This window comes from Dasypus novemcinctus, chromosome 21, assembly GCF_030445035.2.
Source record: "Dasypus novemcinctus isolate mDasNov1 chromosome 21, mDasNov1.1.hap2, whole genome shotgun sequence".
Taxonomy (NCBI): domain Eukaryota; kingdom Metazoa; phylum Chordata; class Mammalia; order Cingulata; family Dasypodidae; genus Dasypus; species Dasypus novemcinctus.
This window is the reverse complement of record NC_080693.1, coordinates 31122802-31136002: the sequence shown is the minus strand read 5'-3', so window position 1 is coordinate 31136002 and position 13201 is coordinate 31122802. Positions and strand designations below refer to the sequence as shown.

The following is a 13201-nucleotide window of genomic DNA, read 5'->3' as shown; positions in this document are numbered from 1 at the left end:
AAAAAGATTTATTTGTTTATTTTCCCCCCTTCTCCTCCTCCTGCCCTGTTGTTTTTGTGATTCTCCTCTTGTCTCTCTTTTGATGGCTTATCATTTTGCTGCATGACTCACTTGCGTGGGACACTGGCTCACCATATGGGCATTCGCGCAGGCACTTGCGCAGGCATGCTTTCTCTTCTTCTTTTTCACCAGGAGGCCCCAAGGATCGAACCCAGGTCCTCCCATATGGTAGGTGGAAGCTCTATCTCTTGAGCTGCGTCCGCTTCCCTTGGCTGGAGTTTTGTACATATACCTTTCCCTTTCCCTTTGCTGGTTCAGTATTATGACATTATTAATGTGATACCTCTTCCTCTTTTTCTACATTCTCACCTGTCCTAACAAAACATTTTGGTGTTATTACATTGAAAAGGGAACCCTTCCCTGATTATTTCCTCCTTTGCAAACAAACCTCACTCCTCCTCCCCAACTCCAATATTGTACAGTGCTTGTTTGAAGCTTTATTGTGGAATAGAATATTGAGATTGCTTTTAAGTCCTGAAACTCTTTCTAAGGTCATCAGGAACCTCTTAGTAGCCAGATACTTGCATACTTTTTGGCCTATCTTATTTGACCTCTCTCAGATCTTTGTCGTTGTTGTCCACTGGCATTTCTACTCACTTTCCATTGGCTTGCCGACATCTCTCTTGATTCTCTTACTCTAGGGTCCTTCACCCCTGGCAACTTCTTAATTATTGGTATCGATCAGGTTTCAGTTATTTCCATTTTATTTTACTTTTTTCTTCCCATTATATACCTTTTTCCTAAGTGTTTTCACCCCTTAACATGGTTTAAATCACTATCTATATGCTAATATCCTCAAATCTTTTTTACTCTGAGATCCCTCTTGAGTTTCTGACCTGCATATCCAATTATTTCCTGTTCCTCTATCTTTAAATAGCTTTTAATTCTTCCAATACAGAAGACTTAAAACTGAACTTTTCTTTCTGTAAGAAACTTGCTTTTTCTGTGATTCCATCCAAGTATTTACCAGTGTCCACCAGAAACTTGTGAATCAACTATTTTTCCCATCTTCCACATCTAGTCAGTTGCCAAAATAGTAAAGTTTCCTGGTTGGGCAAGAGTGTGAATTTCGGAGTTAGACCTGATTTTTAAGGATTTATGTGTAGGGGTTTTAAAATTGCAGTACAAATCCGGGGCGGTGGACTTGGCCCAGTGGTTAGGGCATCCGTCTACCACACGGGAGGTCCATGGTTCAAATCCCGGGCCTCCTTGACCCGTGTGGAGCTGGCCCACATGCAGTGCTGATGCACGTAAGGAGTGCCCTGCCACACGGGGGTGTCCCCCGCGTAGGGGAGCCCTACGCACAAGGAGTGTGCCCCATAAGAAGAGCCGCCCAGCGCGAAAGAAAGTGCAGCCTGCCCAGGAATGGTGCCACACACACGGAGAGCTGACAACAAGATGACGCAGCAACAAGAAACACAGATTCCTGTGCTGCAGACAACAACAGAAGTGGACAAAAAAAACAAAGCAAATAGACACAGAGAACAGACAACGGGGGAGGGGCAGAGAAATAAATTAATCTTTAAAAAAAATTTGTAGTACAAATCCATTTTTTAAAAAAATTATGAAATACAATATATGGAAAGACATAAAAAATGGAACTACTCTGGTTAAAGGAGAGATTGTTGAGCTTAACCTTAGGCAGTTTCTTCCCCACTTAATAAATAGCTAGAATTAATTATCTTAAATTATTTAACTACTTAGTAGCTAAATCAGTCTGCCAATATATAACATTGGGGTAATGTACTCTAATAGGATGGTGTTACATCAGATCACACAGTGAATGGTGATTTTTTAAAATTGGATTTAAAATGTTAGTTTATAAATGTGAAGTAAAACTCTTCTGAGTTGTTCCTTTGTCACATTTAGAATTATCTGCATCTTTCTAGTTAATCATGTGTGCTACATACCTTGTAAAAATAAAGGTGTTGGGTTAAGCCATATGAAATTGTGAAATGTTGCAGAAATGTTAAAAATTTAACATCTTTTCATAAAAATTATGTGAACAAAGTTTTACAGTATCAACCAATTTTTTAAAAAGGCAGATCTGCCTCGTAAAAAATGATGGCTAAAATTGTTTAAGTGGGTTTATGGTATAAAAGAAAAGAAAGCACATCACATTGTTTAGTGTGTGTGTGTTTTAAAAACCAATAGTCTAAGACTATGCAGGCTTATACGCATAGCATAAGCAACAAAAGAAAAAACTAGGTAAGTGGGACCTCCTTAAAATTAAATACTTTTGTGCTTTAAATGACTTTGCCAGATAGGTAAAAAGGCAATCTACTCAATGGGAGAAAGTATTTGGAAACCAAATATCCAATAAAGATTTGACTTCCTTGTTATAAAAAGAGATTATACAACTGAATGATAAAAGGACAAGCAACCTAATTTAAAAATGGGCAAAAGACTTGAATAGACATTTTTCCAAAGAGTAAATACAAGTGACCAAAAAGCACATGAAAAAAGGTTCATCATCACTATTAGGGAAATGCAGATCAAAACCACAGTGAGGGAAGTGGATTTGGCTCAACTGATAGATCATCCTCCTACCATTTGGTAGGTCCAGGGTTCAAACCCAGGGCCTCCTGACCCATGTGGTGAACTGGCCAGCATGCAGTGCTCATGCACACAAGGAGTGCTGTGCCATGCAGGGGTGTCCGCTACATAGGGTAGCCCCATGTGCAAGGAGTGTGCCCCACAAGGAGAGCCACCCCGTGCGAAGAAAGCGCAGCCTGCCCAGGAGTGGCGCCACACACACAGAAAGCTGATGCAGCAAGATGATGCAACAAAAAGAGACACAGATTCCCGGTGCCGCTGATCTTTTTAAAAAAAAACAAAACCACAGTGAGATATCATTTCACACTCTATAGAATGGCTTATTTAAAAAAACAACAACTGTACATGCTAGAGAGGATGTGGAAAAACAGGAATACTTCTTCACGTTGGTGGGAATGTAAAATGGTGCATCATCTGTGGAAGACAGTTTGGCAGTAAGTCAGGAAGCTAAATATACAACTACCACATGATCCAGCAGTCCCATTACTAGAAAGATATTCTGAAGAACTGAAAGCAAGGATGTGAACAGATGTGCACACTGATGTTCACAGTAGTATTCACAATTGCCAAAAGATGGAAACAACCCAAGTGTCTATCAACTGATGACTGGATAAACAAAATGTGGTATGTACATTCAATGGAATACTATTTAGCTGTAAGAAGAAATGAAATTGGAGCGCATATGGCAACATCGATGAACCTTGAGGACATTATGTTGCGTTAAATAAGCCACACACAAAAGGATAAATATTATATTGGCTTACTTATGTGAACTAGGTACAGTGAGTAAACTCACAGTGTTAAAATCTAGACTGTATGTGAAGCAAGCCAGACACGGACAAATACTACATGGTTGCACCATTATGAACTAAATATCTTATGTAAACTGGGAAGCAGACTGTGGCTCAACTGATGGAGTGTCTGTCTACCATATGGAGGGTCCAAGGTTTGATCCCCAGGATCTCCTGACCCAAATGGTAAGCTGGTCCAAGCACGGGCTGCCACATTCAGGGAGTGCCACACACAGGGGCGCCCCTGCATAGGGGTTCCCCATGTGCAAGGAATGCGCCCCATAAGGAAAGCCACTCAGTGTGGAAAAAATGCAGCCTTCCCAGGTGTGGCGCCACACACACGGAGAGCTGACATAGCAAAATTATGCAACAAAAAAGAGACAGTTTCCTGGTGCCACTGGATAATGCAAGCGGATGCAGAAGAACACACAGCAAATGGACACAGCAAACAACGCAGGGGAAGGGGAGAGAAATAAATAATAGAAATCTTCAAAAAAAAAAAATCTTGTGTAAACTCATGGAATAATTAGACATCAGGTCACCAGGTAATGGAAGGTGAAAAATGGAAAGCTGAGGATTAATCTACAGAACTGGTAAGAAAAGTTGGTTGTAAATCTTTGGAAATGAATAGAAATAGTGAAAGCGCATCATGGTGTTTGTAACTAGCAGAGCTATTATATGGGTATGACAGTGGTTGAAAGGGAAGGTCTGAGGTCATGTATATTACTAGAAGGAAGGTTAAAAACTAACATGGGATTGTATAAGATGTAAAACCTCATGTAAAACATGAAAATGGGTAATATTGCGTATGTAACGGTTTTTACAAAATATAAATACAAATTACTGGAGAGAAGGGAAAAGAATAGCTTTGTACAGCAGGGGAATCAGATGGAGAGATGAGTTTTGTTTTTTGTTTATTATTATTATTGGATAATGAAAGTGCTCTAAGAATGACTAAAGTAATGAATAAACAAATATGTGATTGCACTGAATACCATTGTTTGTATTATTAAGTTGATTGTAAATACTTGGAAATGGATAGAGTTGATGATTAACACATAGTGAGTATAACTAACAGCACTGATTTATCAATGTGATTGTGGCCGAAAGGGTAGTCCAGGGATGTAAATGTCAGTGGAAAGAAAGCTAGAGGAGAATCTTAGGATTATGTACCATGGTCAGCTTGGTGATGGATGACAGTTGTGGATAATAGTACAAATAGAGGATTGTTCTTCTGTGAATTAGAACAAATGTATGTCATTATTACAAGGTGTTTAGAATATGGTGATACATGGGGAAAATGCAATTAATGTAACTTATGGACTGTAGTTAACAATAATATTGTGAAATACTTCTGCATCAGGGGCATTGAAGGTACTATATCAGTGCCAGGGGTCAACAATAGGGGGGTAAAGGGGGGTGGGTAGGGGATTGACTTTTTAAGTAATGAAAATATTATAAAATTGACTGAGGGGATAACAGCACAACTCTGATAAGAAACAGAGCCACTGAATTTATACTTTGGATCACTTGTACAAGGCATGGGACTGTGTAACTCAGTGAACCCTGTGGTGGGTGATGGACTGTGGTTAATGGTACAAATGTGAGAACATTTCTTTCATGAACTATAACAAACATACAATACTAATACATGGTGTTAATAGGGTGGTTTATGGGGAAAATACACCTAATGAAATGAAAGTTATGGATTACAGTTAGTAATATTCAGATGTTCTTTTACCAATTTTAACAGACATTTTACAACATTGCAAAATGTTGGTCATGGGGTGGTATATAGGAATCCTGTGTATTATGCATGATTATTTTGTAAACTCGTTTAATAAAAAGAAACACAGGACATGTCTAACGTGTATTTGTTTTAAAAACTAGTAGTCCAGTGACTATGCAGGCTTGAATATATGTGGGGCAGATCATCTCTGAATACACGAAACAGGGAAGCAGACTTGGCCCAGTGGTTAGGGCATCCGTCTACCACATGGGAGGTCCGTGGTTCAAACCCCGGGCCTCCTTGACCTGTGTGGAGCTGGCCTCACGCGCAGTGCTGATGCACGCAAGGAGTGCCCTGCCACGCAGGGGTGACCCCGCGTAGGGGAGCCCCACACGCAAGGAGTGCACCCCATAAGGAGAGCCACCCAGCACGAAAGAAAGTTCAGCCTGCCCAGGAATGGCGCCGCACACAGAGAGCTGACACAACAAGATGACACAACAACAAGAAACACAGATTCCCGTGCCACTGACAACAACAGAAGCGGACAAAGAAGAACACGCAGCAAATAGACACAGAGAACAGACAACTGCTGGGGGGGGGGTGGAGAAAGGGAGAGAAATAAAATAAATAAATCTTTGAATACACAAAACACTTGTAAAGTGGTTGCCTCAGGGATGGAATTTGGGGGGTGAGTAATGGAAGGAATACTTTAATTTATGTATCTAAAATTTGTTTAACTGTGTGAATATATTTACTTTTACATTGTAGTTTTTCAAAATTTTAAAGGAAATCCCAAGTAAATAAGTTGGATATAAGGATCAGAAAATAATGAGAGACATTGGAATAGGTTGCCCTAGGGAAGAGGTAGCTGATCTTTCATTCTCTGAATGAATATGAGAGCCTGAAGAGGCATCTGCTAGTTCAGTTTCTCTAATCTTGCAGACTTTTGTAATTCTAAATGAGTGTCATCCTTGGATAATAAGCTTATAAATGTGGTTTTTTTCCCCCACCCACTTTCATGGTTTAAAGTTATCTCTAATATAAAAATAATTATTAATTAAATTACCAAATCATTTATCTGGAAAAATAAATTCGAGTTGCCCATGCTTGAGCAAGGGAAGGCTAAATGTAAACATTAGCAGAATTATCAGTTACAAATTTATGTCTAATTATATAAGCCATATTGTCATCCACAGAGTGCCCACAGCTTGTGAGGTAAGCAATACACCTTAGAAACTTAAACTAAAAGTTCCAGGGTAATATAATAATATGAATGTTACTGTGACATGGTTAAAATGGTCTGGAAGCTTTGGGTTTTTTTTTTTTTTGGTGAAATACTTGTATGACTTGGAAGCGAACACTCTTAAAATAGTGCCTTAAGGCCTTTGAGGTTTTCAGTAAAATATTTCTTCACAGTAGAAATGAGATTTTGCTGAGAGTCATTTGAATTTGTTTTCTTTCAGAAATCGAGCTATAGCAGATTATCTTCGTTCAAATGGCTATGAAGAGGCATATTCAGTTTTTAAAAAGGAAGCTGAATTAGATATGGTATGTTTGTGGGTTTGTTTTCTTACAATTTATAGTAGTTAATGATTGGATTTTATTCTTATTGTATTCATGTTTTATTTTTTATGTGTTACTTAGTATATTGTACAATTTTCAAGGCTAATAATTTTTTTAGTATGTGTATTTAAAGCATAAGGCATTTCTAAAAAGAATTCCATATTGTAGTACAGTTAATGATTTGCTTTTACTCAAGTATCAGTGAACCATAAACTCAGTTATTCAGAAGTCTGGTTATTTGTTATTGTGGTTACTTGGCATTGAACTTGGTTTCACTTCTTATTTTTTGTATAATTAGATTTTAAGTAATGCTTGGGGTTATGGATGAATAGTCTTTATAGCTTGTACTATCGTAGTTGAGCCATTTTGAAATGGTTCTCTTTTTTTTCTAGAATGAAGAATTAGATAAAAAGTATGCTGGTCTTTTGGAAAAAAAATGGACATCTGTTATTAGATTACAAAAGAAGGTAACTCAGTCTTTTCTTTATAAATAGTTTTATTGTGTTCTCCCCAAACTTTCTGAAAATATTACAACATACATTATTTAATATAACATAATTATTACATTACAATTAGTAATTATATCTCATCTTGGAAAGAGAAATAAAAATACATCTCCTATGTATTATGAAAATTTTAACCTAGACAGATCATTGCTGTTACATGAGCCTAACTCATATAACCTGGGGTAGTGACTAAGTTGGATCTACATAGCCGCGGCTTCAGGGAATTGATATCAAAAGAATTCACTGTACTCAGAAGGGAAGACTAGGTGGAACTAGCATGATACTGGGAAAGAGCACTGAAGTGTGCTCTTAGACATGTGATTTTCAGCTCTGGGCTTTTCTTTTTATCCGTAAAGTGAAGGTAATATACTCCAGTCTTAAAAATTTATGGTGGAAGCCAATGTGGCTCAGATAGTTAAGCTCCTACATCCCACATGGGAAGTCCTGGGTTCAGTCTCTGGTGCCTTCTAAAAACAAACAACAAGCAAACAAGTGAGAAGGCCAACTTGGGGGAGCCAGTGTTACTCAGTGGGTGAATGCCAGCTTCCCATGTATACAACGTCTGGGGTTCCGTTCCTGGCCCTGGTACCTCAAAAAAAAGAAAAGAAAAAAAAGTATGGTTTTGGTAGGCAACGTTGGAATAAATAACATTGTTATAATATGAGTTAATCCATATATAGCAATGGGAAATGGATATGGCTCAACCAACTGGGCTCCTTTCTACCATCTAGGAAGTCCAGGGTTCGATGCCCAGGGCCTTCTGGTGAGAGCAAGCTGGCCCATGTGGCGAGGTGGCCCACACGGAGTGCTGGCCCACACTGTAAGGCCACCCTGCACAGGAGTGCCCCCCTGCATGGGAATGCTGCCCAGCACAGGAAAGCTGCCCCGTGCAGAAGTGCTGGCTGGCGCTGAGAGCTAGAGTAGCAAGATGACGCAACAAGAGACGCAAGGGAGAGAAAGTAAGAAGATGTAGCAGAAAAAGAGCTGAGGTGGCGCAAGAAAGTAATCACCTCTCTCCCACTCTGGAAGGTCCCACGATTGGTTCCCAGAGCTGCCTAAAGAGAATACGAGCAGACACAGAACACACAGCAAATGGACACAGAGAGCAGACAATGGGGGGCATGGGGGGAGGTTGAAATAAATAAAGCTTAAAAAAAAAAATCTATATATAGCACTTGGAAAAGTGCTTAGCACATAGTAGATGCTCAATAAATATTAGCTTTTATTATGAATATTCTTATTAATATGCATAATGTAAATTGTAGTTTGGAAAGAGTTTACTAAGAGTAGCAGTCTTACAAGGGACCAGGATAGTTCACTTCTCTTCTATAACTAGTAGTAGAGGACTCTGAGACTAGAAATAAATTTAAAACACTCAGTTAAATTTACGACACAGACTGAATTTTTCTCAGTTACTAGTTTTGTCCATCACTAAGATATATGTTGGTAAAATATAATGTAGATAATTTTCAATTAAATCTGATGAGTGCTTTGCAAGTTACTGAATGTTTTTTTCAAGTATCCTGCATATGTATGTGCAAAATAAAGGCAGGTTTTGTTTTGTTTTGTTTTTTTAAGATTTTTTTTAAAAATTTATTCACCCCCCCCCCCATTGTCTGCATTCTCTGTCCAGTCACTGTGTGTTCTTCATTGTCCACTTGCATTCTGGTCAGTGGCGCTGGGAATCTCTTTTTGTTGTGTCATCTTGCTACATCAGCTCTCCATGTGTGCAGTGCCACTTCTGGGCAGGCTGCGCATTTTTCGTGCGGGGCGGCTCTCCTTATGGGGTGCGCTCTTTGCATGTGGGGCTCCCCTATGTGGGGGACACCCCTGTGTGACACGGCACTCCTTGCACACATCAGCATTGTGCGTGGGTCAGCTCATTACACAGGTTTAAACCCTGGACCTCCTATGTGGTAGGCGGATGCTCTATCAGTTGAGCCAAATCCGCTTCTCAAGGCAGTTTTTTAAAATGTCAGATATGCTTTTATTGTTGGTGATAGCATCTATCTGTAAATAACTTTGTGTTTCTTCCCAAGGTTATGGAATTAGAATCAAAGTTAAATGAAGCAAAAGAAGAATTTACATCGGGTGGACCTCTTGGTCAAAAACGAGACCCAAAAGAGTGGATTCCCCGTCCACCAGAAAAATATGCATTGAGTGGTCATAGGAGTCCAGTCACTCGAGTCATTTTCCATCCTGTGTTCAGTGTTATGGTTTCTGCTTCCGAGGATGCTACAATTAAGGTAGTCTTTTTCAAAATTGAAAGATGTGCAGTAGGATAATTGTTAAAAACAGATTTAAAGCTAACTGAATGAAAGAAAAAGATCCTGAAAATAAGAGGCTCTTTGTCACTATGTGTAAGTGATTGGTAGTAAACTTTAAAAGTCAAAATTTCATTGTAGCCCCTGAGAGGCAAACTGTCAAGTAAGTTCACTGATGAATTTGAGAAATTACAGTGTTAATAATTTAGTGTTGGGTAATAGGTTACCTTGTACTTGAATAATTTTCATTTTTGGAAAATGTAAAATGTGTGTGCATTACTTTTTTTTAGAAATTGAAATATATCACTCATACATAAACAATAAGTGAATAATAGTTGTCAACTTACAGAACAAACATATATAACATCAAATAAACATATATAATATCTCACCCTACCACCAATAACTTGCTTTGTTTTAAACCTTTTTAGTTGATGATTAAAGAACATTGTCAAAATATTACTACTAAACAAAGTAGTTTCCCCCTAAGCAATCTGATTGTTATTAGCTTTATATCATTTATATATGAACATACTTAAACAATTAAGTGTATAGTAAAAGTTGTGAACTTAAAAAGCGAACATGCTTACATCATACAGGGGTCCCACACATCAAACCTCCACCAGCACCTTGCATTGTCATGAGATGTTTGTAACAAACTGTGAAAGAATACTGTCAAAATCTTACTACTAATATAGCCCTTATCTTACATTTGGTGTGTTTTTCCCCCAACCCACCCTATTATTATTTTTTAAATATATTTTTTGTGACAGAAGTTCTAAACTTAAGAAACAATCATACACACGTGCAGAATTCCCAAACAACACCCCTCCATCAGCTCACCACAATGTGGTGTGTCATTTGCTACAGATAAAATAATATCATCTGATTGTTACCATGTCCATAGTGTACATTTGGCTCACATTTTCCATACTGCATCAGTATCAACACAGTACATCTTTCACATGGATGCAAGAATATTATTTTATTACTACTAATCACAGTCCGTCGGTCACTCCAGCTGTATTTTTCCCATGCTTCTCCACATTCCCCTCACCCTGCAGTAGTGATATACATTTGATTTAGCTCACAAAGGACACTCTGGCATCTGTACCATCAACCACAGTTCTCACCCACCTCTTAGTTTACTGTGCTATCCAGTTCCATTGATTATTCTCAAACATTCTGTCAATTGGCATTTACATAACTAGACTACCATTTTCAGTCACATCCCCATTTATAAACTAGCTGTTAACTGACTGTGTGTTACCATCCACTCTATACATTCCCACACTTTTACAGTAAAGCTAATTAAAACTTCTACATACATTAAACATTAGTAGTCCACTCAGTCCTTATCTCCTTTAAGACTCCACCACCTACCACTAAGTCTTGAATATTTTCCAATAATTTCTTCTAAAAGTTTTATGGTTTTTGCTTTTATTTTTAGTTTTTTGATCCATTTTGAGTTAACTTTTGGGTAAGATGTGAGATAGGGGTCCTCTTTCCTTCTTTCAGCTATGGATGTCCAATTGTTTCAGCACCTTTTGTTGAATGGATTGTTTTGCCCGAGCTGTGTGACTTTGACAGGCTAGTCAAAAATCACTTGACCATACCTGTGAGGGTCTGTTTCTGAACAATAAGTTTGGTTCCATTGGTCTACTGTGTCTGTCTTTAGGCCAGTACCATATTGTTTTTACAACTATAGGTAGGTATTATGATTTAAAGTCTGGAGATGAGGGTTCACTTTTGCTTTTTGTGATGTTTCTGGCTATTCAGGACTCCTTACCCTTCCAAATACATGTAATGATTGGGTTTTTTATTTTTTTCTTTAATGCTGGTGGAATTTTTATCGGGATTGTGTTAAATCTGTATATCAATTTGAGTAGAATTGACATCTTAATGATATTTGGTCTTCCAGTCCATGAGCATGGAATGTTCTTCCAATTATTTAGGGCTTTTTTAATTTTAACATTGAGTTGCAGTTTTCTGAATACGTCATTGGTTAAGTTTATTCCTGACTACTTGAGTTTTATCTGTCATTTTATTTTCACCACTCTTTTGACAGTTTTAGTTACTTTTATTGATAAAAATCTTCATTTCTAGACTCTCTTCCAGGCTCCTCTCTACTGTCTTTTCTTTTCAGGCTCTAGCACACCCTTTAGTATTTCCCAAAATTCTGGTCTCTTGCTTAGAAATTCTCTCAATTTCTGTTTATCTGTGAATATTCTAATTTCCCCCTCATTTTTGAAAGACTGTCTTGCTGGATATAAGATTCTTGGGTGGAAGTTTTTCTCTTGTAGTATCTTAAATATATCAGACCACTGTCTTCTTGTCTCCATGGTTTCTGGTGAGAAATCAGCACTTAATCTTATTGGATATCCCTTATATGTTATGCATTGCTTTTCTCTTGCTGCTCTCAGAATTCTCTCTTTGTCTTTGGCCTTTGACATTCTGATGAGTATGTGTCTTGGAGTTGGTCTATTCAGATTTTTTCAGATGGGAGTACGTTGTGCTTCTTGGACAGGGATATCTCTGTTCTTCAACAGGGTTGGGAAATTTTCTACTATTATTTCTTTAAACATTCCTTCTGCCCCTTTTCCCTTCTCTTCTCCTTCTGGGACACCCGTGACACGTATATTTGCACGCCTTTTGCTGTCATTTAGTTCCCTGAGACCTTGTTGAATCTTTTCCATTGTTTTCTTCATCTGTTTTTTTTTGTATGTTCACTTCCAGAGGCCATTTCTTCAAGCTCACCAATTCTTTCTTCTGCCTCCTCAAATCTGCTATTGTATGATTCTAATGTTTTTTTTTTAGTTTCATTTATTGCACCTTTCATTCCCATAAGGTCTGCTATTTTCTATATATGCTTTCAAATTTTTCTTTGTGCTCATCCAGTGTCATCTTAATATCCTTAATCTCTTTAGCCATCTCATTGAATTTATTAAAGAGATTTGTTTGAACATCTATAATTAGTTGTGTCAACTCCTTTATGTCATCTGGAGGCTTATCTTGTTCCTTTAACTGGGCCAGAGCTTCCTGTTTCTTGGTGTGAATTGTGATTTTTTTGTTGGTGTCTTTGCATCTGGATTACTAGAACAGTTATTCTGGGTACAGTTTTTCTCTTTAGTTTAGGGCTTCCTATCATTTCCCCCTTGCTGGTTGTGCAGTAGGAGCCAAGCATGTAGTTGGTGCTGTAAGCTGTGGAGGCTCAAGCTGCCTTCATTGCACCAGGGACCAAGGAAGCTTCTTCCAACTTTCTCCTTTGCCAGGGGTAGGAACAGCATTACAGCTATGTGGAATAATCCATGTGCAGGCCTAGACTGTAGTTGCCCAGAGAGACTGATGAAGCTTCATATCCCTTTCTCCCCTGCCTGGGGTGGGGATGGAGCTGCAGGTATGGGCAGCAAGATAACTGCAGTTGCTCTGGTAGACTTCTGATTTTCAGTCTATGCCAGCCAAAGTTACTTGCAGTTACCTATATAGGCTGCTGGTGCAGGGCTCCTCAGCCTCCTCCCAGCCAGAGGCAGGGCTGAAGCCTAGGCGGGCTGCAGGCTGATCTGGGTAAAAGAAACTGAGAGTTTCCTTTGGTGCCGACACTGAGAGTTTCAGGCAGCCTTGCTGCCCCTCAGGCTGGGGGCAGAGTCAGAATGGTGGCTACTGGCCTCTCTCCAACTTGGACTGGTTCACACCCCCCTGTTCCCAGGGTTATTTCTTAGCCAGCCAAGTCTA

General features: G+C 38.8%; 1 protein-coding gene across 3 annotated transcripts in view; it reads left to right on the top strand.

Moving 5' to 3' along the window:
• The window catches only part of PAFAH1B1 (platelet activating factor acetylhydrolase 1b regulatory subunit 1), a 94013-nt gene that overhangs the window by 60883 nt on the left and 19929 nt on the right, over positions 1–13201 (top strand). For all 3 annotated transcript variants that reach the window (XM_058283783.2, XM_058283785.1, XM_058283784.1), the window contains exons 3-5: positions 6600–6684; positions 7092–7166; positions 9245–9451. In XM_058283783.2, coding sequence (XP_058139766.1) covers positions 6600–6684; positions 7092–7166; positions 9245–9451 — 367 coding nt within the window. The remainder of the gene's footprint in view (positions 1–6599; positions 6685–7091; positions 7167–9244; positions 9452–13201) is intronic.